Here is a 27,142-nt window from a genome sequence, read left to right as displayed (position 1 = left end):
CCAGTGAAGATGCGTTTCTGCTTTGACACCACATGGTTTCCGTTACAAACACTTGCTGTATCGTTAAAATTCAGGCAGTTACATTTCCAAATCGTTCTCCTATTTGTGTTTAATTTTAATTCTCTCTCCATTTAGCTGATAAGCGAATTGTGATTATTGTGACAGTTATTAAACTAATCATGTTATGGTGAATTGAAACACTGCTCGTTTCTTATAGCTTAGGCCGCTTTTTCTCATATAGTCGTTGGGAGTAGGCCGCATCAGTAAGATCGAGATCTCTGTCAGGGCGGAGACTAGTGTCCTTAAATGAACACATTGCAGCAGCTCCTCTTTCTGCTCAAAAATTATCATGCACGTTCCTGGAAATATGTTTTTTTTTTTCAAATTCAAAGGATAATGGTACTGCATGCGTTCACTCCATAATGGTATTCGCCGACATAGTCACAAACTTAGACTGAGGCACACACATTCATAGAGTCAGTCACAGAAACAGACATATTCAAACAAAGCCAGATACCTACAAACAAACGTAGAGGGAAAAAGGAACAAACAGAGACAAGCAGACAGAAGGAGACTGTCACATAGACAGAGGCAAACTAACTTAAATAGACATTCAAATAGACTGACATATGGAGTGATACAGTCTCACAGAGAGAGCTGGGTATTCAGGCAAATGCAAACACAGGGGAAGACTCATGCGCACATACTTAAAGAGAATCACAGACACATACTGTGACTGGTAAACAGACAGTGACAGTTGCACCAAGACCCCTAAATCACAGAGAAAAAAAAAACACTATTCTCCAGACGCTCACACACCGTTTCTTCGCACTGAGGTCAGTGACAGCTGAAGTCAGAAAGTCAAAGGAAAATGTTGGAATCGAGGGATAGATACAGAGCTGAATCTGGAGACTCACATTGCCCTCATTTGGCACCCTTCTCCCAAACCAACATGAAAGAGAATGGAATGCCAGTCATATCTGGACCTCATGGTGCATTCCCTCCAGACTCCAATCCTGTGTGACAACTTATCCAGACAGCGCCATGTTTCGCTAGCTCCCCCTCTCCTTAATTTTCCCATTGTCCGATTTCTGGGTCATCTGCTTACCGGCCACCCTGCCAGTGAATACGATTTCTCCTCATTCGCACAACCAAACACTTTTATAATTTGGAAGCCTCCAGCATTGATCCTCATACCTTTTCCTGTTCTGAATCAGTCTGTTTGTCTGCTTCAGTCCATGTGTTTGACTCTGGGTGTTCCATTATTGAATTTGGGAGCTTGATCCCAGCATTTCCTATCACTCCACATATCTGATATTCCCTCACCCCTTGTACAAATGCGTCCAAAGTCCTTTCTACCTTTTACAAGCCTTCACATCATCCCCAGCTGTTATGCCAGAATTGGACATAACATCCCAGATGAGGCCCAGCCGATGATAAATGTAGTTTACAGAATCATGTCCACTGTTGTTAAATTGTGTTTATTTTGGAACTTCAATTCCTGCAAGTATTTTTTTTTTGCTCACAGATTATTCAAAAGATACATGAGAGCGTGCGAATATGGAATAGGCCATTCGGCCCCTCGAGACTAATCCTCCTTTAAATAAGATCATGTCTGATATGATAGCAACTTGAAATCTGCATCCCACCTATCGACGATGAGCTATAATCATCTTGCTAACGGAAAATCTATCCACCCCGTCTTCAAAATGTTCAAACACCCTGCTTCCAACGCCTTATCAGGAACAGAGTTCCAAATACTCACGACCCTCTGAAAAAAGATAACAATCCCCTGATGTACCTTTTAAATGAGCGACCCCTGCTTTTTAAGTAGTGACCGCTTATTTCTAGATACATCCACAAGAGGATACCGCATCTCCACATTCCCCCTGTCAAGGCCCTTTTGGATCTAATGTGTACAATCAAGTCGCCTCTTCCTCTTTTTAAATTGAGCTGACACATGCCTAGCCTGTACAACATTTCATCATAAGACAATGTGCACATTCCAGGCATCAGTCTTGTCAACCTTCTCTGACTTGCTTCCGACATGTTTCCGCCATCTTGAAGTACTGATGTTTGTGAACTGTTTCCTGCATATATTGCGACATTTTACATTTTTCTTCAGCATGCCTTTTCTCCCGAGTCCTCACTGAGTGCAGCACCTCACAATCTCTTCATGAAATATTATCCACTGTCGCGAGGCTGCCCATGTCCAGTTGAAGTCTACTTCTTTTTTCCACTCTTCTTACTTAATTACCAACCTCACCAAGTTTTCAGCTGTGGCAGACGGTGGCAGGTTCGGCTTAGAAAATATATGTCTACAACCTGAATAGGATATAGGGAAATGGATAGCACATATAACAATTCAGGTCAGTGACAACATTAAATTAAATTACGACCAAGCTGTTGAATGGAAATTGTGGGGTGAGAGTGCTATTGCGGTGATTTTATTTCTGGGTGAAATATCTGTGGACCCGTGTTCAAATCCCAGTACTGGAAGTGAAATCGTTTTTTAATTGACGTAATCCTTGTCCATTGCTCTCAAATCGAGAAAACAAAAACCCAGTTGTGCACAAGGTCCCAACAGTAAAGTTATTTACTCAAAGTCCTCAGGGGCAATTGAATCATTAATACTGGCCGTGCCTGTAATGCACCCATTACATGACGGAACGCTGAAATAAATTGCACCTGTCATATCGGATCAATATCAATTAGTGCCTTTAAGTTGGAAATCATGAAACCGTTGACCTCGCCTTTGACCCAAGATAGCTCCAATCTTATACCATCCTCGTTTCCTAACTTCACTCCTGAAGGGTCTGATTCTATCGTCTTGCCTTGCATTTTCACACTGCATTTGTGAGGGGAGACGGGGAAATCTGGGCGTGTTCTACTGAAGGCAGAAAGGTTTAAGGGGAAATGTGATGGAGGTGTTCAAAATCATGCTGGATTTTGACGTGTTTGATAAGGAGAAACTGATTGCAATGGAGGAAGAGTGGGTAACCAAAGGACACGCAATTGAAAATGATTGGCCAAAGATCCAAAGTGGACCTGATAGGGTCACATTGTTTTACACGTTAAGAATTGTTGTGATCTGGAATGCACGTTCTGAAATGTATGTATGAACAATTTAAAGAGGATTGAATAATTAGCTGTGCGGATTGCAGTATACATGGATATTGGGAATAGCAGGGAATTGAGTTAATTGCAAAACTCAACAAAAAAGCTTTCAAATATATAACGGGAGGAAGGGATTTCTCTGTACTGCATTGCATCTTTATCTGATTCTTGGGAACAATGGGAGGTCCTGCTAGTCTTCATTTAATCATTTCATCTTATCTCTTTTCAGTGGGTTTTGCGGTTCATTGGAGCTTGTCTCAAAGTAAGTATTGACATTTGTACTTAAAACCCTGCTACTGAATAGCTAATTTCCATACAGTTCAAACATGCAACTTGCTTTAATCGCAAAGAATTTGATTGCTGTTTTAATATTGATATCTGCAACACAGCATACATTATAGCAGGTTCTAGTGTGATGTCGCCCGGAGAAATGTCACTTATTGACACTTTACTCCTTTCCTTTCTGTGTGGCGAATAACGGGACAACAATCAAGCATTCCAGATGATCATAGACCAATGTTCTATTTAACATTAAAATTGACTCAACATGTATTTGAATTTCCCATTCCAAGCCCGAACATTTGTAGTAAGGGCAAAGGAGTCAACGGTATGCTTTATGTCTATTTTGCCTTTCAATGCCAGCGTGCCTGGTACAATTATTACCTCCTTTAATACACACTGGCTATGCAACCTTTAACTAGCTACAGTAACCAAGAAACCAGGACTCTGGATTAATTCTGCAGATTCCTCCTGGTATCAATGTTTTCTTGTCAGAATCGTCATTGGAAGGCTTAATTTTAATTGCGAGTTTATATCCCCGCGTTGTGGACTCGGAAACAAGTTAAAGTAGATGATCTCCATCTCTTTTACAACACAGTGTAACCTGAAACTCCTCAAATTTCCCCATTTATCTTCAGTACTCTGCATCGTATATGCAGTCAATTGTCATATTTTACAACATTTAGGCAGGGAGCCATCCTGTCATACTGCAGAAGCCTATTCTGAAAAATATCTTCCCTGTCCTAAAGCCCAGTCTGCAACCACATCTAGAAATATTCAGTGTATCAACTAGAGGATTTGCAGATTTCCGTCTCGAACGTTGGTTCACTCAGTAACCAGGAGCTCGTTACCCTTGTAATTTCCTGGGCCATTGCGTTTGCCAACTGACTTTGACTAAGACCATTTTAAAACCGGGAGTATTCCACTACTCTGGTGGCACTCTCTACCTGTCCCACCAAAGCTGTTTTTTATAGAACCGAGGTACTAAAGCTGAGTAAGGTATGTCCTGAAGCTCGTCTATCAGCCCATCAATTCCACTGTACTAATATTGCAGGCATTGAGGGTAAAACCTCGACCCAAGGTTCGAGCTCCACTATGACCGATGTTAACATTTGAATTCAACAGAGGATATGAAATTGAAAATCGAATGGTGACAAATAAATGAACTTGTTCAAAACCCATCTGGTTTCTTAATGTCCTTCATAGAACGAAATATGTCGCCCTTAACTGGGCTAGCCTACATGATGTGCCAAACCAACTGCAATGTTGACTATGAAATGGCTTATCAAGCCAGTCACTTCTGGCCCAGCCAGAGATCCCCAAACCACATAAATGAAGACGGAAGCTCCATTTATGTTTCTAGATAAACTATATTTCTCCAGCCAACACTAGTCCCAAGGGAAAGCCCCATAGTAAACATTACTTGTAATAATATCGAGCCGTTAAATCAGGAATACATCCCAAGATCCCGAGAGGCATGAACAAACGAATTTTGACACCGCGAAGAAGATGGTGGTTCGAGGTCAAATGAATAAAATTGTCGCTGAACAGGCAGTTTTTAAGAAGCTCCTTCAACGAGAAGAAAGAAATGTGGAAAAAGTTCGGCACAGATTTTGAGAGCTTCTGCCCAGGAGGCTGAAGGCGCCACGTGTGCCGCGATGTAAATCGGGGTGCTCAAGACACCGGAAATAAAGGGTATAGAGATCTCTGGGAGTTTCAGGAGCTGGACAATGGCACACAGATAGTGAAGGGCCAAAGGCCACAGTTGGATCCCAAAACAAGAATCAGATTGTTCAATCCGAGGTGTGGCATAATGGTGTGTCAGGAACAGGGGGCAACCTATTGCAGCAAGAATATGGGTTATGGATGAATGGGACTTCCCGTAAATTAAATATCTGCTTAATTTCATTTCTCTGTAGACGGGATGTTCAAGAGAAGAGAGTTGTTAGCCAGATGCCTGCAGGCAGCAAAGAAATGAAGAGTGAGGCAGGGCAAGAGTAAGCTGGCGTCGTGGGATGGACATGGGCGATCTTAGAGATGGTGCAGGCGTGGGTTCTAAAGATCAACCCGGGGACAAATATGATACTAAGATTGTGAATGGTCTCTGTCAGCCGCAGGCAGATGTCCATCAGCAATATACAGCTGGTGTTTAGGATGCGCAGGGAGCTCATTGGTTTACAAAGACAGTAAGATAAATAATATCAGCAGATTCAATGGAGCTCCATCACCGCAATTTATCCCTCCTTGTCTCACAGAACCCCGACCTGGAAGTATATCCGGGCTCCCTGAATCATTGCTCTATCAGAAGCCACTTCCTGCTGCTGAGACACGCACTTTCAGATTCCCAAAGGTAATTAAAGATGCGCAGCAAATGTTAGCCTGGCAGGAGACACTCACATTCGGAATGGTTACATAACATTTAAGGTTCACAAAAGCAATGCCAATGTCTGAAATGCGAAACCTCATTGTTTTTTTGGGGGGATTTGTTTATTATTGTTAATCGCATTTTCAGGAGAGGAAATTTCACAGATATTTTGAAATCGAATGAAATATTCTCCTTTGTTCACTAGAATCCAAGGGTAAAATGTATTATCCAGCATCTCAGATTGTGTAGAGTACCCTAGGTGATTTAGTTCATTTGGCTCAAAAATTGATTTGGTACTACAATTTAAAAACCTTTGCAATCAGCCACTCATTCTTGCTTGCGGGCTCTTGCTCTGCATAGTTTTTCTGCAGTTCTTCCTGCATTATAGTTGTCAAGACATTCCAATATCAGTTATTTGATTGTGGCGCTATTGGGGACGTCCAGAGCAGCGATTTGGAATGTAACGTGTTCTCTTCCTTTCGTTGAAATCATGTCCCGAACTCTCCATGTGTGGAATCAGGTTCCAGGATGGAAATCCTTTTCTTTGCCCATATCAGTCATTATTGTTCTGCTGTACATTAGGATCACATGGCCCATTTCTAAATGATCTCTTTATTTATTCCACCACAGACCCGCCCATAAAACCAGTGATCAAATTTAACCAACCGACTGGGGTGTATTTATTTGGAGAGACAGGGGACATCACCTGCACTGTGGCTGGAGATAAGCAAGAAAAAGTCTTCGAGTTTTCCCTGAATAATGAAATGCTGCATCAAAGTCCAACTGCCACAGTGGACACTTTTTATACAGTTCCGTTTGAAGCTAAACACCACGGAGGGCAGTACAAATGCCGATATATAATTTACAGCGACACTAGATACATTGATTCTCCAATGAGCGAGGCTGTGACTGCCATTATAGCAGGTGGGTGAGACCATCCGTTGTATTAATACATCTCTTCTCCCTTCTTACTTCCACAGAGCTTTTTTTTATATCGTATAACTAAATGAAAGGTTGGATTTTAGGAGAGGGGCACGAACGAGCGATGTGTCGTGGTGCAGTGGCTAGTGTCACTAACTCTGAAACAGAAACTCTGAGTTCTGTGAGCCCATAACGTCCCCCTTCGACTGTCGCCCTGTCTGTGGCAGGCGGGAAGATGACCAGCTCCTGCTCAGGTATGATGTGGAGTGCAGCTCTTCTGGCTTCGGGCCAGCCACGCGTTCCAAGAAAACCAAGCTAAGGAAAACGAATGTAGCAGATCCACCTCTGGTGTCTCTAACCGAGGGAAATCCTCTAATGCTAACTGAACGCTTGACTGCATCCCTCTAAGTCTAGTTTAGGAGGGGCGTGTGAGGGTCACTACCAGCAGCAAAAGGTTTCTGACACTGGGGGACGGGGGTGGCGAGTAATATTGCGTGACGTCACAGCCTATCTCGTGACGCTATTCCGCATTTTCTGACGTCACAATGGCCCAGAATATGTGACGCCCACCATTGCAGACATCAGATTATCTCCCAAGCTCCTCAAAGCGCAGCCACCGTGATGGATGCTGAATCAGACAATCATCAGGCCTCATGGGATGATATCCCCCACAAGAACTGCCAAATGGGTTGGTGCAAGTTCATTGACAGTTCTAATTTAGTTTTCTCACGTTGCCCTCTCACATTACCTACCAAGTTACCTTAAATCGGAAGGCCCTGTGATGAATCCCCACTTGCAGTTTGAGCTCGATGATCCATGATGTGTCACTCACACTCTTATGCAAAGAAGGAGTGCTGCACTCTCGGCGGCAGTATATAAACCAGGGCTTTAGCTCAATAATCCAGGCGGACACTCCCACGTTGCCAGTAACAAGTGAGTGTTCCTCTGTCGGAGGTAGTTGCTTATAATCTAGGATTTGAGATCCATAATCCAGGCCGACTCTGCCCCCAGTGCCAGTACTGAGGGAGTGCTGCACTGTTGGAGGCAGATGTTTATACATCAAAACTTGTGCTTCACAATCCAGTCCGACACACGCCAGGGGCCAGTACTGTGAGACTGTCTGATCTCTGTTATTTGCAATGGGACTTTTAATCGAGCATCAAGTCTGTAATTTCGTGTGGAGGTAAAATAAAAAGCGCCATTGTGAGATATATCAGTGGGAAAGTCGCTTCGTTTCCCATGGACCAAACATACATCCTTAAAACAACATCACTGGAGGAAGAATCAGGTTGATCGTGCCGCCATGAATTGATATGCGTTCAGGCATCTTGCTCTGCCCAAATCTGTTGTTGCGATTCTTCTATTACGCTAAAGACTATACTTAGGTCGCACTTTATCAGCTATCCAGCTGTTAGGGAAGACCCGAGTTTCTGATTGGTGTTTAAAAATGCGTTTAATTATCCTCGTGCCTTCATCATCAAACGCTGACCTTTACATTTGTGAATTCTCAAATATCTGTAAACAAATTGCCTCGGCACAGATCAGTTAATCTCTCTATAACCCATTGCTGTACATGGAAAAACTGGTTCGTTTTTAATTGCTCATTCAATTTATTTTACCACAGATCCGCTAATAACGCCACTGATATCTCTTGATGAAACCACAGGGGTGTATGCAGTAGGGGAGGCAATCACCATGACCTGCATCGTGACTAGATTTTATCGTGCGAGACTGTTTTATTTTTATAAAGGACATCAACAGCTGTCATCTAGTCCAGGCACCTCAAATACCAACACTTTAACAATCCCGAAATCCAGACCAAGCCACAGTGGACAATACAAATGTCGATACAGAGATTCCTTCCAGAGCAGGCAGTTCGATTCCCAACACAGCCAGGCTGTAACGGTGACGATAGAGGGTGAGTGACAGGGAAAAGAGATTTCAACACTTCTACTGATGGTGTTGGTATTTTAAAACAATCAATGTTTTATTCACTGTAACAATAGGAATCGTTTCAACTAAGCGGAATGGGTCGGGGTCCGTGGATTTCAAGTGATCTACGACCTCCTTCCACAGTTTTGGCCGATGGGGTTGAATTCATTCGTTGTATTTCGACTGTGATTGCAGGTGCTGGGGTGGGCAGGAGGGGGAGGCAGGAGAGTGGAGTGAGGGAAGTCAGCAGCTGAATTTCTCTGTCACGGGAGGAAGCTGTTGTCCATTGATTGAAGATGTCACATTATTAATTGGGGCCGGTTTAGGTCCGTTATCACATCCAGGGGCCCTCTCCACACCTCCGGGATGAATGGCCCCTTCATTCCCATGCATTTGCTTTATTTCCAAACATTGATACCATCGATGCTTTTGGGGTAGTTCAGCAGAAACTTAAAACAAAGTATGATCCAGGGTTTATCGCACTCTCGCCTGAATAATAATGCACCGGAGACCAATTTCACTTCAGCTTGCTTGCTCCAAAAGTGAAGTCCGAGAGTCAACCCATGCCAGCACTGAGGGGCCGCTGCAATCTTCATGGTATATTAGTCCAGCAACCAATGACACATTACAAACTTTTGCAGTCAGCCACTCATTGTTGTTTGCGTGGTCTTGCTATGGGTAATTTTTCAGCATTTCTTCCTGCATTATATTTGTCATGACATTTCAGTATCAGATTTTTGACTGCAAGGCTGTTTGGGGGACTTCTTTGATTCCTGAGCGGCCACTTGGAATGTAATGTGTTGTCTTCCTTTTGCTGTATTCAAATCGGGAATCTCCATGTGTGGCATCTGGTCCCCGGATGTGCACATGTCAATGGTTATTGAGTCCACAATTTACTGCTGGAAATGACGTCCAAATGGCCCATTTCAAACTACTCTTTTTATTTGTTCCATCACAGCTCCGCCCATAAAACCAGTGATCACGTTTAACAAACCGACTGGGGTGTATTTACCCGGAGAGATGGGGAACATCACCTGCACTGTCACTGGAGATAAGCGCGATAAGAATTTCGAGCTTTTCCGGAATAATGAAGTGGTCCACTTTACTCGAACCACCTCACAGGACAGTTTTGTTAGGTTCTCCTTTCGGGCTGAACACCGAGGAGGGCAGTACCAATGCAGATATGGAATTTACATCAATGCTCGCTGGCTTGTTTCACCAAACAGCGAGTCTGTGACCATGAAGATAGCAAGTGAGTGATGTCAACAGAAACTGTTAATACATCTGTTCTCTGCTGCTACTTCCACACATCTATATTTTGTTCAGTGCAACAAAATCAAACGTTGAATATTGGGGGAGAGGTGTAATAGAACAGAGTTCCGGTGGCTGGGAGTTAGTGTCACAGCCTCTGAACCAAAAGCTCCGGTTTAGAATCCCACTCCATACAGGTAGAGAGTGAGGCTGCGGATCCTCCCCACACCCCACTTTCCAGGCTGGAAGAGAAGGATACGCTCCTTGTCAGGAAGGATGTGTGGTGCCGCTACTCTAGCTTCTGAAAAGCAACTAAGAAAAACACTTGTAAGCCGAACTACCTCATTATTCTCTGGGCGAGCAAAGTCTCCCAAAGCTAACTGAACGCTTGACTGGATAACTCAATTTCTAGTTGTGGAGTAGGGTGACAGTCAGCAGCTGAAGGGTCCTGACAGTGGGGGGAAGGGGTAATGTTGCGTGAATATTCAAGTTCACTCTACAAATGTAATGTGCATCACAGCCTATCGCAGGTTTTGGTTAGGCCTTTCCCTACATCACAGTGTACCAGTTCAATTCCAAACAGAGCAGGCGCTAACAGTAACATGAGAAGGTGAGTGGCAGTGAAATGGGATTTCAACAATTCTATTTATGGTTTGTGTGCTCTCAGATAATCAATACATTATTCACTGGAGCAATCTGAATCGTTTGAAATAGCAGAAAGGGGGTGGAACTGATCAGTGATCTGATTCCACTATTGCGACTGATGGGCACTGATACCACCTGCTCTATATCGTCTGTGATTGTAGGGTCTGGAGTGGGCCGGAAGATATGGCAGGAGTATGGTGTGAAGGGACAGTCAGCAGTTGAAGTTCTCTGTAACTGGGGGAAACAGATTTTCCATTGGAGCGAAGTGTCACAGACTTAATTAAATTTGGATTAGTGCTGATCATTACATCCGATACACCTCCCTCACTCCGGTGCTGAATGGTGCCTTCATTCTCAGGCATTAGCTTTATTTTTGATATGGTTGGACTATATTAACGGATCCAAAAAAATATTCTAGTGTACTAGCACTATCGCCTGAATTATAAGGCAATGGAGTCAATTTTCACTTCAGCACATGAACTCCAATAATGCATCCAGACACTGCCTACAGTGCCAGTCCTGAAGGAGTGCTACACTATCGTGGGTTTGTGTACATACTCTTGGGCTTGAGGCCCATATTCCAGGCCGATACTCCCCGGGTGACAATGCTGAGGGATCGCAGCACTGTCGGAGTTAGATAAATATACTCTAGGACTTGAGCTCTATATTCTACGCCGGCAGTCCACCAGTGACAGTACTAAAGGGGTGTTGCATTGTCAGAGGAATATCTATATACTCTAGGTTTTGAGCCTCATAATCCAAACCGACACTCCCGCAGTGCCAGTACTGATGGAGCGTAGCACTGTCGGAGGGAATAGGTGCATATACTCCATGACTTGAGCTCCATAATCCAGGCCGAAACTCCCCGCGGTGATAAAACTTCGGGATTACTAACTGTCAGTTGTTGATGTTTATACTCTCGGATTTGATCTCCATAATCCAGGCCAACATTCCCCCGGTGCCAGTACTGAGGGGGTACTGCACTGCTGGAGGTAGATGTGCATGCTTTACGAATTGAACTCCATTACCCAAGCCTAATGAATCGCTCTTGGTAAGATTATAAAAATACGTGTTTCACATTGTGTAACAGATACAGAGGGAGTAACGTTATGCCCATCTCTTGCCTCATGCTCATCCGACACACTGGCCCATTGCTGCAAGTGTCACCATTAATCACAGAATCAGAAATTGCAGCAGTAGGGGCACAGACCGATCGGCCCATCCTGTCTGTGTTGGCTTTTCGAAAGAGCTATCAACTTGTTCCAAATTATTTATTGAGATGTCGTAGTAACTGGCAAGGGCAATATTTATTTCAGTTTCCTAGTTGCCCTTTAGAAGATAAGTTACCTGGACTCCCGGGCTTTTATCCGAAAACCTCTGCCAAGTTATGCATCAGCAATGGTTATCCAGTTCCCTTTACAGGTTCCTGTTAAATATGCTTTCACCTCACTTCCAGAGAGAGCTTTCCAAATTCTTACATATTACTGCGTTATCGCAAATTTCAATATATGTCTCCCGGTTCTTTTACAATCACGTTAAATATACATTATCTGGTACCTAAATATTCTACCACTTATACCCATTGTTCTTTTTTTTTACTTTTTCAAGTCCTTAATGTGTTGGCAAGGCTCAATGAAAATATCACTTAACCAACCCTGAACTATGAGAAACTCCCCAGCTTCTCCAGTCTTTCTACATGCTCTCCTCTATTTAATGTCCCTCTGCCTCTTTCACAAGGCATGGTTATCCTTCCCTGAACTAGAAACACAATTCCAAGTGGGGGCTAACCAGTAATATAAAAGATAAATCCGGTGGATGCTGACAATATTAAATAAAGACAGAAAATTCTGGAGGCCTCACCAGCTCTGGCAGCATCTGCAGAGATAAAATAGAGCAACCTTTACATTAAGTATTACCCTTCTTCAGAGTTGAAGAGGCTGTGGAGATGGTGGAGCAGAATAGAAGGACAGGGATAATTGTGGGCCCAGGAGAGATTGACAAAGTTGTCGGCTAGGAAAAATAAGTGGATTGTTAATGGATGCATTGAAGACTAAATAAATTGGCAAAAGCGGCAAATGTGTAAGTTCACAGAATGTGTTAATAGCAGATCTAGGGTCAACACTCTGTCAGCAAAACAGGTTACAGATGGCCCTCTGTGGGAGAGGGCGTAGGCAATATTTGAACATGGAGGAGAGAGTCCATGATCTGAGGTTGTTGATCTCAATGTTAATGCTAAAAGTCTGATAAGTATCCAATTAACACATGCTTTCCTTAACTCTTTGACATTATTACCACCTTATTTAGGCTTTAACACTGCCATTACCATTCCACTTGTCTTGTGATGATAACATGTTTCTGAAAAAAATTCTTGAGCTTCCCTTTATTTTGCTCCATATTCTCCACCCCCTTTCACTATATAACCCAAGAACATATCTATGTCATTTTAGCTCTGAAAAAGAGCTATGTGGACTAACACGTTAACCTTGTTTCTCTCTCCTCTGATGCTGCCTGACCTCCTGAGTCTTGGCAACATTTTTGTTTTGATATGAGGAATCAGCATTGTTTTGTGAAATTTTACCAAAACTTGTATACTGTGAGATTCATTTTTTGACAAAAGCCAGCATTGCATGTGGACTCAATGGTTACTACCTCTCCGGTTCAAATTTCAGCTCTTCCCAAACCAAACATTTCCGTGGACTCTAGTGGTGTTGTTCGCGGCGGAGCTGTCACATTTAACTGTAGAAGTCCCGGGGAGTATCCTGCCATCGAATTTTACCTGCACAGACAAGGGGTTGCGAATCATTATGGTGCCAAGTCTGCTGTTTTAGGGATCAATTCTGTCACCTTCACCATCAGGAATGTCGATCACTCTGAGATGGGGAATTATACCTGTCGCTATGAAGCACTGATTGACGGGAAAAATCTATCCTCATCTCTGAGTGACCCTGTACACATCAGTGTGATAGGTGAGTAGGATTCGCAGTTACTCTATCCACCCGAATGTAATAGAAGGCTGCTTTATTTCAATTTGTGCCCTTTCCTCACGACACTATCTTACAAGCTTAACAATTCAACCTGGTTTGAAATGAGAGCTGACTGTTCTTTTCGCACATGTGCAATATTGACCCAATGAAAATTACACGTGTTCCCGTTAGCCTCAATGAATTGCCTGCTAATAGGTAAGAGGTTAATTTCCAAAGGTGCATTTGATGATACAATGAGGCAAATAATTGGCCGAAAAATTGCAATTGAGCGTTCTGCTGCCTCATTCCAGCGGAGGTATTATCACGCACCCGTGTGCCTTCCCCCCACCCCCTATCCCCCATCCCCCCACCCTTGCCAACTCCGTTGCTGATTGGCTGTTTTTGAAACAGTGTTTTCGCGTGGGCCACTTAGACATGGAAGGGGCGACAGACGATGAATACCAAAAGTTGCAGCAGGTTATCCTAACAATGCAATGACTAAATAAAAATACTACAAAATGGATCAGGAGCGTGGAAAATGCTGGATCGTCTTATGTAGGGAGAATGTTAACCGTTCGAAATAGTGAAGGAATTGATTCATTAAACGGAGAGAAACTTTGAACTCTGGTGGGAGAGTTTCTAACGAGGGAGCACAGATTAAAGATCAAAAAATAACTGAAAGCACATATTGGAATGAAAGTTACAAGGCGATGAGCGAGTGGGTTCGGACAGTCAGAGGAATTAAACAGGCCATTCAAGGTTTAGGCACAAGGCCGATGGTCCCACAAACCTCTTCCTGTGCTGGATAATTGCATGTTTCTCTCTTAGTCTGTCTCTGCCTTCCGTTATCTATTTCTCTCTCTCTCTCTCCCCCTCACTCTCGCTATGTCTCTCTCTCACTTTGTCTGTTGTGCTTTCTACATCACTCCAGCCTCGATTGTCGACCTGCATTAATCTGCAGATTATTGCTTTTGTTGTGGAAGCTGATCATTAACACTGTCCTGGCCTCTATATTTATCTCATTCAGAAAAGGAGCTTGTTGGTCTGGCGGCTTGTCTTGGTTCTGCTGTGGGTCTGATTCTCATCCTTGCTCTTTTGGGTGTCTGCCTCTGGAGGAAAGGTAGGTCACAATATGTGCAACCACCGGTCATCCATTTGAACAGAATAACGTAGTGGCCAAATTTTGGTGACCAATTTGAACCATTTCCTAATTCAAACATTCCCTAAACTCCAACCGCAAATGTAGGGTGATGCTCGTATGAAGGGTGAAAAAGCCAATCGCGATGAAACCGGCAGAATTTTACCTTGGGTGGAATAGGAAGTCGGGGAGGGCTAATTCGACCGCCTTGCAGACACTCCATCCATCATCCAGCATTGATAACCAAGCTTTGGTTTCACAAAAGCTGAACAGATGGCTGGTTCATGATGGGGGCCTCAGCCATACCGCTACATTTGGGGAGCCGTCCAGGACATATCGCCGTACAAGATTTGTTCCTTGTCTGTGGACAGAATAACTGGGATCGCATTGAAAAATCCAGTAAATTCAAATGTCTGTCCCAGCACTTTCAGGTTAAGAAGAATAGTTCTAGAGATAAGAAATGTCAACTATGAACATGGATTGGAGAGGTTGGGAATGCTATCCTTGAGGAAAATAAGCCTGAGGAGATTGGATAGGGATGTTCAAAATAATGAGGAGACTCCTTAGAGTAGATGGGAATAATTTGTTTCCGCTCATAAAAAAGATCAAGAGCGAGGGGTCACAGATATGAAGTATTTTGCGAAAGAAGCAAGTGTGGGGTGAGATAAATGTGGATCACACAATGCGTGGTTAGGGTCTGGAATGCACCGGCTGAAAGTGAGGCGGAGGCAGGTTCATTTGAACCATTCAAGAGGGCAATAGTTCATTATTTTAATAGTAACAATGTGCAGGGGTACGGGGAAAAGGCAGGCCAATGGCACCACTTCATAATACTCATTTCGAGAGCCATTGCAGACACGATGGGACGAATGGCCCATTTCTGTGCCATGACAAATCTGTGAATCTGTGAGGTTAAGATGTACAGAGGGAGAGCTCCGAGTCCTGATTTTATACAGGCTGCTCGGAGAGAAGGCGGGATGAAATATGTGGCTTGGCAGGAAATGAAGTTTAGACATATGGAGGCAGTCTCCAGCTGCTGTAAAGTAAGCTGGGTCAGAGATAAGGAAGTTTCTCAAGAGTAATCAGGCGATGAAAAAACACCAGCTACAGTTGTGGAGTTGAGTGTCTTCGAATCATTCTCAAAACATATGGATATTGCAATGGTATTGGGGCACTTTACATACCTTATGATGTATGTGTGAAGCTGCGTTGAACGGGTTTCTTTGTCTGGAATGCTGATGTATTTGACAATCGGGGAAAACCAATTTATCCATGTGAAGATCTGCTCCACTCTGCCTCCTATCCCTCTGTCATTCTCCCCTTGGATTACCCTTTCTAATTTAATTTTGAATTTTATCTTTATATCTCCCCACCACCCCAGACATTTCCCCGAACCACACCCCGCCCCCCCCCCCCCCCCCACTATCCCGCAACCTCCTGCCAAGCATCACTATTAATCTGAGACCCTACATGAGTTGCACTAACTGCTCAATGTGCAGTTGCACTTCTCATTAAGAAATGTCCTTGCATTAAAACTGCACACCTCACTTACCTAAGTACCAACCCACGGGTCTTCATCTCATTCAGTCTCATTGCCCTTGTCAATACGATTAGTCTTGAGGCAGTTCTGTCTTTTTCCAGTTCACCCATCTAAAGACAGCGTTCTTAATAAAGTATATCTCCCCATTACCCCCCTATACGCCATGTTCCAAAACTCCCAAGCAAACTTCAACTCAACAAATATACCAGGCTATTATTGGCTGATTGTTAGAGAGGCTGATTTACATTCCTTACCTTGCTGGACTTCTCCACTCATTAACACGGAGGCCACTGCTGCCCTGTATCGACCTTCTCCCTGGAACTGTTGTCTTCCGTTGCCACGACCAGCCTGGTCATAATGTTGAGTAGAACGACTTCCTCTTCATTAGTTTTATGGCCGCTTATGCAACAGTCTGATTTTTTTTTTTTAAATGAGGAGATGTGGGTGAACTGCCAAGGACATTAATTATTGTTCAATAATTAGCATTGACAGGAGGTTGTGCAGTCATTTTAATCCACTGCAACACATGAGGAGCAGGTACACCCACAGTGCTGTTACAGTGGGAGATGCAGGTTTTCAGCCTGTTAGTAGAAGTCAGGATGGTGAGTGGATAAGAGGGGAAATTCCAGTGGTGGGTGTTGCAATGTGTCTGCTGCCCTTGGCCTGCTAGATGGCATTGTTCGTGGTTTGCAAGTTGCTGTCGAAGGAGCATTGGTGAGTTCCTGCACTTGCACCTTGTAGATGGTACGCACAGTGCTGCTGTTGTGCGTCGGTGGTGGAGGGAGTGAATGTTTGTGGAAGGGGTGAAAATCAAGTGGGCTGCTCTGTCTTGGACAGTGCCAAGCTTCTTGGGTGCTGTTGGATATTGACACATCCAGTCAATTGGGGGGTACTCCATCAGCCTCTTTACTTGTGCCTTGTAGGTTGCCGGCCAGTTTTGGGGAGTCAGGAGGTGAGTTACTCTCCGCAGGGTTCCTAGCCTCTGCCCTGCTCTTGTAGCCTCAGAATTTATATGGTTATAACAGTTCAGTTTCAAATCAATGCTAAATCCCGGACTTTGATAGAGGGGAATTAATGGATGGGAAGGCCATTCTCTCCTTTAATGTGTTCATCATCATTACTGTCACCCGATACCATAACGACAGTTTTGAGAAATACGGAATTAAGATTCCTCTTTATACTGACCTCACGCTGCCCCATCTATGGACACCTCAGCTGGCACCACACGCTCATCCAGACTAACAGACATTGAGAAAATTTGAGCTAATGCATGTCCCATATTTACAATAGCAGACTCCAGTTCCTCAATGCATTGATGTGACACTCGCCTCTCAGGATCGGGAAATCAGGGAGACCGATGCAAACATGCATGTTACGCAGTTGACAATTCTTTGATTTTTTTAAATAAAATAATTGTTTATGTTTGCTACCTTTTCATGGGTTTTGGGCATCACTAGGAAGACAGCATTTGTTAAGCATCTCTCATTGCCCTGACTGAGTCTCAGGCAGCATTTAAGTATCCACAACATTACTGTGGGTTCTGCAGTTACACGTCGACCCGACACAAAAACAGGTTGAATTTTAGAGACTGCATTCCAAGACAAGATGGTTCATTGAGGATAAGTTCATGGTCACCATTACTAAGTCTAACATTTCTTTTGATCCAATTGTCTTTCATTCAACGATTTCAAGGTGCCCAGCTGCCGGGGTGGTAAATTAACTCATGATTCTGGATCCTTAGTCCAGGAATACACATTAGGTGCCCTGTCGATCAACAATGATATCACCATTCACATTTTCATGAGTAATGAGATACACAAAGACATGTGCTCCTCTTTTATTTGCTTCACAAGCTCCTACTCTGTTTTCGAATTTTAATCCTGATGTTTCCTTCTCAGGAAAGACGAAAAGCATTAGCGAAACCAGGTGAGACTATTAAGTGTTTACTTTCAATGTCAGGCGACCGAAATTATGTCCAGAAGCCAACGATCATGCAATTTGTATTCTGCATAGCCATTGTGCCGTTTTCATTTCAAACACGAGGTATTCCACTTACACCTGCACTTACATTCTCACTGCAAACAAAATTCTGTGCAAATACAGACTAGCAAATATATGTACACACGAAAACAAAATAATTCAAAAACGGCACTCTCACACACAACCACGCAAGAAGCTGACTCTCAAACCAGAAGGTATTCACAGATACTGGAAGAGACAGTCTCACAATCAAATGAATCACGGCAAACAATCTCTTCCTCCCTCCCTCTCACGCGCCCCCTCTCATACACCACCTCTCATGTAATGGCTCTCTCTCTCTCGCTCTATCTCGCTCATGCACGTGCTCTCCCCCGCCCCCTTCCCTTTCTCTCCCATGTGCAGTTTGCAATCACTCAACAATTCTCCCTTCAGTTTCCAAGCTTAAGCTTGAAACAGTTACATAGGAACATGTGCCTGGTTACGCAAACTGGAACACTTTTACACTTAACACAGGAATCGCGCCTTCGGTCTATCCAATGTCTATGTCAAGTGTTTAATGACAAGGGATAACGTGACTAATTGGCCCTTTCTGTTCTTTGAAGCAATGTGGTGCCCTCTGGAGACCAAATCAACGAAACCATTACATGTGAGTTCAGTTTTATATTCTCACAGAGCGAATTGTCTTTTGTGTTCTGAAACTTGTTAGCACTTCATAATTAATAACTAGCAGAAATGTATAGATAGGTTGTAGAAAATTTTGAAAGTTAAAGCTTAAAAGTTGTAGAGTAGCAAATAGATCAGCGACAGCCGTTATGGAAATTGTTAAATTTACCGATGAAAGTTAACCCTCCTTTCACAACCCAAGCAGCTCAAGGTAATTCTGTTTTTGTTTTGGATTTCCAGCATCTGCAGTTTTTTGTTTTTATGTTTTGATTTCTAAAGTGGTTGAATTGAAAAGTGATAATGTTAAGCGGAATGTGTGTCAGAACGTGGATCCACGAATTAGCCCTGAGAACAACGGTGGTCAGCGTAGAACAGGAAATCGACAGAGAAGCTTGAGTGGGTCTAAAACATTTAGAAGTATTGCCATGGATGGTTTAACTTTCAGCTGGGGTTTAGCATTCGATGGGTCTCATCGCTAATGTAAATGGGATGTTGAGGGTTTACCTCATTGATGTCTTTGAAAAACAGGAGAATGTTCCCAGTTGTGGGGAGAGCAAAACCAGAGGCAATGAAAATGATAACCCGCAAGTAAACTAATATTTTAATCTGAATATTCTAAGTTGAAAGATAAATGGAGAAGCATTTGCCCTTATACAAACAATTACTGAACCAATAATGTCTTCAAAGTGCTTTTCAAGCGCCAAGCTATTGATTTTCCAGGGAAGTTTCTGCTCGGAAACATCAACATTTATTTGCAAGCTGCAACAGCAGCTATATGTTTCCATCAAGCTCCACGACGTGATCAATAACTCCCACTCTAAAGTTCCTCGTGCTTAAAGTTGATTCGTTTACACTGTCACATGACACTGTGCAACATAATAAGCCTTAAAGCTACAGTAACTACATTCTTTAAAGTTATCATTACCACAGCAAACAAGGAAATGATAGTTGAAGTTTTCTACTGCAGCCAGAACGGCCGCCATTATAGGCAAATCTATTTCCCACCAACAGAACTTTGATAAAGATCAGTTATTTTCCTTCGATGATGTTGCTTGTTGAGTAGGTGTTGCCCATGAGGCGAGGAATAACTTCCAGACTCTTCTTCGGAACAACGTTCCGCAAACATTTTTCACCCTCCAGGCCAGCAGATGGCTTTGGAGTCCTAAACCGCAGTGCAGCGCCCCCCTGGGACCTCACTGGAATGTCAGTATTCACTTTTGTCCTGAAGCCCGGGAGTAGGAATACATCTCGGAAAGTTTATTCAGAAATGCTGACAGTGTGGAGCAAACCACGACCTGGGAGAGGCGGCCCCAAAACTTTCAATGTATGTAAGGGGAGGCTGGGTGAAATATGAGAGATAAGCGTGGTTTGCACTTATTGAAAAACTTTAAACATAGATACTAAAAAAATAGCGTGAGGACTAGGTCATTGGGCCCTTCGTGCCTGCTCTGCAATTCAACATGACCAATGCTGTTGCTCTATTTCAGCCCCATACTTCCACTCTCACCCCATACACCTTGACGACTTTTTTATCTAATTCTTACATATTTCCTGTGACTTGGCTCCACAGCCATCTGTGGTAGATAATTGCACACGTTCACCACCCTCTTAGTGAGGGGTTTTCTCTTCATCTCTATCCTAGATGACCAACACGTATACTGAGACCGTGACTCCTTGTTCTAGGCACCGCCTAAACCCTCCCACCCCATCCCCAGCCCAAGGGAAACTCAGCTCCTCCTTCCTGAGCAATGGCTTGAGGAGATACTGCCAAGCATAAAAGCTGCCATAGTCTGGTTGGGCCGAATGGCCCAGTTGTGCTTTGCATATCCTAAGCAATGTTATGTCAACCTAGTGGAACATTGTTTATGCCATTATATGTATTTTGAGTGTTCAGGTGAAGAATGCCTGGCTTGAATGTGACAGATATCTGGATCTAGTTAGTGTTAGTATAATTCTGTCACATTTGTAGTGTGATCCACTTGTTCAGTTTGTATATACATTCAAGGATCCAGCCACTTGATAACTCTAGAAGCAAAAACATAGGGATGGGTGAGGCCCACATCTTTCCGTTCATAGACCTTCCTGTACAGTGCAGGTTAACGTGCTACAGAGTGGCCATTGGTGGGATAGCGTTAGACAAATTCTATATTGATAGTTTCTATTGTAAAGGTGGTCAGGCAGTGCCAGAAAGTGGCTATAATGGGAAGAGAATGGTAGAGAAGTCTGACAGAAATTGGGGAACTCCTGAACTGTGAAGAGCAAATAAGGTCAATGTATTATTCAAAATATTTAAGTTGATATTTCAGGTCCAACTCGTCCCTGGCATAAATTCGTAAGACGATAGAAAAACAACCATGGTTATGAAATGGTTATCAAATATGCAAAGTGATGCAGTTAAGGCGACATTGTGAACAAAGGTCCATTCGCGACTCGTCACACCAAGTTTGCGTTCGTGATGTTGGTGACCAAAACGAGCCACACAGTGTAAATCTGCTGCCCATTCCCGGGGAAAACCTTGCTCATTCCATGTCCTGTATTAAAGAAGAAAATGGGAATGAAGGAAAAATATTAGAAGCGTGTTCGATCCCTGACGTGTAGTCAAAGGCCTCTTTTTGCTGGCTGAAGGTTAGTTGCCCCTACTTCTTGGCACCGAGAATAAGTTAAAGACGCATCCTCGGGTAAAGCAGAGCTACCATTGACATCAAACACATCAGTGAAAGGAAGGAATATTGTCAGTCCTTAAAAAATCAATATATTGTTTTTAATAAGCATTTGTTTTATTTAGACGCTGTCCTTAACCAGCAATCAAATCCGAAGAGAAAGGATGTAAGTTGCAATAACGGGTGTGTGTGTGAGTCTGTGTGTGTGTGTGTATGTGTGAGAGAGAGAGAAAGAGAAGGGGGTAGTGTGGATGGTTCAGGTGGGTGAGTGGGGGTTAGGGAGGCGCTTGGGGGTGAGAGTGGTCGGTGTGTGCGGGTGAGGGGGCGATTTGTACATTCGCTGATGCTCTCCTCTTTATTTTGCCCCCTCAGACACGGGGACATTTTCCCTGTTTTCACCCATTGAGTCCCTAGTTCTCCTTTTTCATGTCATAACCCACTTGTTCGTTCGTAAATCATGATTCGTAGAAATGTTCTTCCGATCACGTTTTTAGCATGTTTAAAATTTCCAGCGAAATACATGCGGGCAAGGGAATCCAATTGGGACAATTTTTTGTCTCATTGGATTGAACAGACAAACCTAAGTAGCACACGAAACTTCGAAACAGGAATTGCTCCCTCTGCAGTGCATGAAGTGAATTGAAAGTTTAGTTGACGTTATTGCATCTGCACATGTTAATTCACTCCGAATCAGAGAATCAGAGAATCGCACAGTGCAGAAGAGGTCCTTCGCTCATCGAGTCTGCAACGACCCGTGAGAAACACCAGACCAACTTTTCTAATCTCATTTGCCAGCACTTGGCCTGTGGTCTTGAGTGTTATGACGTGCCAAATGCTCATCCAGGTACTTATTAAAGGATGTGAGGCAACCCGCCTCCACAACCCTCCCAGGCAGCGCATTTCAGACCATCACCACCCTCTGGTAAAAAAAGCTTTACCTCACATCCATCCTGAACCTCCTGGCCGTCACCTTGAAATGATGTCCCCTTGTGATTGACCCTTCAGGGGAAAAGCTGCTCCCAATCCAACCTGCACATGCACCTCATAATCATTTACACCTCTATCAGGTCGCCCGTCAATCTCCTCTGCTCCAGCAAAAACAACCCAAGTCTATCCAACCTCTCTTCATAACAAAATTGCTTCATCCCAGACAACATGCTGGTGAATCTCCTCTGCACCCTCTACAGTGCAGTAACATCCTTCCTAAAATGTGGCGAGCAGAACTGCATACTGTACTCCAGCTGTGGCCTCACCAAGTTTCTATACAACTCCAACATGACCTCCCTACTTTTGTAATTTTTGCCTCGATTGATAAAGGCAAGTTTCCCATAGGCCTTTTCCACCACGTCACTCACATGTCCCTCTGCCTTAAGGGAACTATGGACACAAACGCCAAGGTCCCTTTGCTCATCAGAATTTCCTAGTGTCATGCCGTTCATTGAATACTCCCTTGTCAAATTAATCCTTCCAAAGTGCATCACCTCACACTTTCAAGGGTTAAATTTCATCTGCCACTTCTCTGCCCATTTGACCAGCCCGTCTCTATCTTCCCGTTGCCCAAGACACTCAACCTCACTGTTAACCACCTGGCCAATCTTTGTGTCATCCACAAACTTAATAATCCTACCCTCCACGTAGTCACATATGTCCTTTATATAAAGGACAAATGACTGAACCGGGTATAGGCCCTATACAATAGTTCCTGTTATATTTTTGGTTTGTGTGTGCAATAATAAAAACACTATTATCCAAACAAGGCACATTTCTTTTTCCCAGACTGAACAATCGTGAAATTACGATGTCTTATGCTAAACATTATTTTATCCATTTTTTTCCACCCATGTTTAGATGATTTGTTGATAAATACTGTAAAAATTACCCCAGGGTAAAATGGTAGCTATAGAGGACATTGGTGAGGCGACGGTTGTATAGTTCCCCATTCTTAAGGTGGGAAGTTATTGCCTTGGTAGCACTTCATAGAAGGTTCAGTTGGCTGATCCCTGAAATGAGGATGTTATCAGATGATAGAAGGATGTAAATTTGCACATTTAGCTTCAGACGAATGAGAGATGATCGTATTGAAACCTATAAGATTCTAAGAGGTGGACTGAGCTTGGTATGGTGGATACTCAGAAGATTATTCAGCTCCTGTATGAGTCTGGACCTGTGGAGGGGGCAGAGTTTAAAAATAAAGGGTCTCCCATTTAAGCCATAGATCAGGAGGAACCTCTTCTCTCAGAGCGTTTTTTTGCAATTGGAATTATCTCCCGCAGGGAGCAGTGGTGGCTGCTTCATTGATATATTGAAGGCTCGGTTAGTTAGAACTTTGATTGACAAGGGAGTCAATGGCTATGGAGAGTGGTGGGGGCAGGAAACTGGAGATAAGGACACAATCAGATCAGCTATGACCTTGTCCAATGGCGGAGCAGGATCGAGGTGTTGACTGACCTACTTAAGATCCTCTTGCTTGTTTTGGTGTATTTTTTCTGGTGATCAGAATTCGGGCGACAATTGTACATCCTTTGGATTCCCTTCCGCTTTAAAGCCTGTGGAACTTTAGATGATGTTCACTTAACACTTGCGTTCACATAGAAAATTCCTCACCTTTTCGAAATCTACTGTTTCCCTGCCTTTGATGACGAGTCCCGTTTTGTTAGTTCGAAAAGAGCTACCTCTATGGTAATAGCTTCATTGGCAAAGGTAACAATGAGCAGACAGTCAATGCCCTTTAGCATTGAGGTCTGTTCACCATTAGGGACTGCTTACAGGACAAGCCCCGCTGTTGTTTGTTTGTATGTTCCTGCCAGATTGCATCTGCTGGTAGAATTTCCTGAACTTTTATGAGAATATAAGTCTGCTGCTCGAATTTCTGACCCACTGCACCATTTATTGCATCGTCAGGGTCAGCGAGACACCGGCCAAGCCCAGAGTGAGGAGAACACCCTCTACGCAGAGGTGAAGCTTTAGAACATTTCCAGGACTCCCGGGCCCTCAGCGAGAATTCCAAAGTCGATCAGCCCAATGACCATGAACATGTCGCCTATTTCACTATTATGCACGGAAACTCTATGTTTACAGAGTTTTCATGATGACTGCAGGTTACTGGTGAAGAGCTGCACCACTCCAGGTGTTGAGTTTACTTTGTGTGCTGAACTAACATATTGGAACATGGGAGGAGGCCAGTGAGACTCTCTAGCTTGCTGTTATTCAATGATATAATGGCTGTTCTGCAGCTATTCGTTTAGTAGCCTTTTCTTCATAATCTTTGATCGTCACTAGATAACTAGAAAGAAGCTCTCAATTCCCAATTGGCAATCCCTGATACTTTTTCATAACTACCTAGCTCTCTTTCAATAAGCATATTCTGCTGTTTTGGTCTCTGATCTACTTTATGAAATTGGTTTAACGTTGGAACCATCTGAAACTGATGGCCCATCAAAGTTAGATCCTCAAGGGAACTTAAACCGAGTCTACGTTCATCATTTAACAGCCTGAGCGAGGAATCAACTGTGGTGCAACCGCTTCAAGGGCTGTGTCTCTATCCCGGGGTGTGTTCAGCAGAACTGAATACAGATTCTCCACTTGGAATCTTACGCACCTGACGCTTAATGTCGACGCCTTTTGCTATCCCAACCTCTTTGACAGAATTTGGACTGTTCCGCTGATCCCTCACCACTCAGGCGCAAATTGCAAAGTGCCCAAACCCCTCTTCCAGAGGAAGTAAACGCTCCGCTAATCAGCAGAGTGGGAAGGGGGAGGGGGCAGCCGAATTTAGCAAAGGTTAACGGCGCCCACCATGCGCTACGTTAATAGAGGCGGAGCTTCTGGTAAAATGAAACTGCTCATTACCCGGCACATAAAAGACCGGATCCCACAGAATGTGGGGGATTTAAAACGTATGAGAGAGATATTCGGGGACCATTACCCCTGCTTTCCTGTTATATACCCCCCAACCCCCCCCCCCCCCCCCCCCCAACCCGGCCCCTCCCCACTGGAAAGGGGGTATCGCTCTGACGACCTTCATAGAAAAGGAGAGAGATTTGGATCTCTCCCCCTTGGCGGGAAGCCCCGCCTCAGCCGGGTTTCAGAAGGAAGATGCGGAGAGATGGATCAGGCGACGCTTATGGAATGGGACTGATTCCCTTCCACTGGTACCGGCCGAGAACTGTCCTTTTACATCTGTCGGATTGCTCCCTTCTTCGCCAGATTTCCCTCTCTGCGCTAAGGCTGGGAAATTCTTAAAGGCCAGAAACTAAAGGCAAAGTCCATTTCCACATCAGATCGGGATTTTAATGATACTTGTTGCTGGAGAAGCGTTTCCTTTTTTTTTACGGTTATAGTTGTTTAATATGCTTTAGTAGCTTTTTTAATTTTATCCCAGTCTGATTGTAAAGCAATCCCGAGCTTTCAGTTCCTCAATAAATATGTTATAATTTGACAAATTTCCTGGTCCTCGTTTTACTCTAATCACTGGGATAGGGAAATGGAGTTCCATCCATATCATCTCACAAACCAGTATTTATATTCAAGATTTCGACCTTGTTGTTATATAAAATGGTTCTTTACTGACACGACACCGGAGGGAGGGTCTGCACTGAATTGCACCTGAACGCTATCCACAACATAGCAATAAACTGGCAGATTGGGCATATAACAGGCTAATGTTCTTTAACAGAGATGCAGCCGCCCCGTTGCAGTTTGGTAAGAAAAATAAAACATACTGGAACATGAACACAGGGAGCAGGATTAGGCCATTCAGCTGAACGATCATTCATTGGTTTCCCTGCCGGGAGATGGGGCTCATTCCCAGGCTCCTCTCTCACCCCCGGGACATTTGTCACACACATCCCCACCCTCACCAAGGCCAGCGGGACATACACGCCTCTCCCACCTTCAAAAGTGGTGCTGAGAACCATATCAGTTCAGCCATGATCTTATGGAATGGTGAAACAGGCTCAAGGCCTGAATGACCTACTCTACTTCCAAAGCCCCCCAGGTAATTAAGGAGATGAGTTGGGAGCATTAATTGACTATTCAGCCCCTCCAGCTACACCGCAATTCAATAAAGTCTGATCTGTTTGTAACAACAACCCCTCATTCCTTCCGAGCCTGGATAACATTTCTCCCGCTTGCTAATCAAGAACCTATCCATCTCTGCCTTGAAAATATTCAAACGCCTTGTCTCCACCGCCTTTTTGAGGAAGAGAGTTCCAGAGGCTCACGACACTCCGAGAGACGGAAACGCATTTATCCTTATCATTGTCTTTAATGGGCGACCCCTTCGTATGAAGAGAGGGATTATCCAATCAACATCAACCCCGTCTATAACCCCCAGGAACTGATATGTTTCAATCAAGTATCCATTTACTTTTCTAAACTCCAGCTGATATAAGCCTAGTGTGTCCAACCTTTCCTCATTAGAATACCCGCCCATTCCTGCTCTTAGTCTGGTAAAAACTCTCAGAACTGCTTCTAGACCATTTATGTCATCCTTAAATATGGTGGCCAGTACTGTTTTCAGTACTCCAGATGTGGTCTCACCAAGGACCTGTTCAACTGAAGCATGACTTCCCTACTTAGTAATCAGTACCCGGCAATAAATGGGAACATTTCATTTGCTTTACCTATTACTTGATGTTAAATGAGACAAGGTGTGTTTCTCAAAGCGGGAAGGCAAACCCAAATTCT

General features: G+C 43.7%; 1 protein-coding gene across 4 annotated transcripts in view; it reads left to right on the top strand.

The window, feature by feature from the left end:
• LOC121273106 (CD166 antigen-like) overlaps window positions 1-24,769 on the top strand; it is a 34,071-nt gene extending 9,302 nt beyond the window's left edge. The window contains exons 1-11 of one of the 4 annotated variants that reach the window (XM_041180076.1): window positions 2,292-2,369; window positions 3,347-3,379; window positions 6,392-6,685; window positions 8,307-8,600; window positions 9,573-9,866; window positions 13,180-13,476; window positions 14,501-14,593; window positions 18,050-18,077; window positions 18,734-18,777; window positions 21,580-21,620; window positions 24,356-24,769. In XM_041180076.1, the coding sequence (XP_041036010.1) occupies window positions 2,345-2,369; window positions 3,347-3,379; window positions 6,392-6,685; window positions 8,307-8,600; window positions 9,573-9,866; window positions 13,180-13,476; window positions 14,501-14,593; window positions 18,050-18,077; window positions 18,734-18,777; window positions 21,580-21,620; window positions 24,356-24,421 (1,509 nt within the window). In that variant the 5' untranslated portion in view covers window positions 2,292-2,344 and the 3' untranslated portion in view covers window positions 24,422-24,769. Of the gene's footprint in view, window positions 1-2,291; window positions 2,370-3,346; window positions 3,380-6,391; window positions 6,686-6,834; window positions 6,937-8,306; window positions 8,601-9,572; window positions 9,867-13,179; window positions 13,477-14,500; window positions 14,594-18,049; window positions 18,078-18,733; window positions 18,778-21,088; window positions 21,198-21,579; window positions 21,621-24,355 lie in introns of those variants that run through there. The other 3 variants (XM_041180075.1, XM_041180077.1, XM_041180078.1) reach the window with 3 other exon arrangements.
• The last annotated feature ends 2,373 nt before the right edge of the window (window positions 24,770-27,142 follow it).

The sequence above is a fragment of the Carcharodon carcharias genome, chromosome 39 (assembly GCF_017639515.1).
Source record: "Carcharodon carcharias isolate sCarCar2 chromosome 39, sCarCar2.pri, whole genome shotgun sequence".
NCBI classification, from domain to species: domain Eukaryota; kingdom Metazoa; phylum Chordata; class Chondrichthyes; order Lamniformes; family Lamnidae; genus Carcharodon; species Carcharodon carcharias.
Note: the sequence above shows the minus strand (reverse complement) of the source record. Positions and strands in the feature narration are given on the sequence as shown.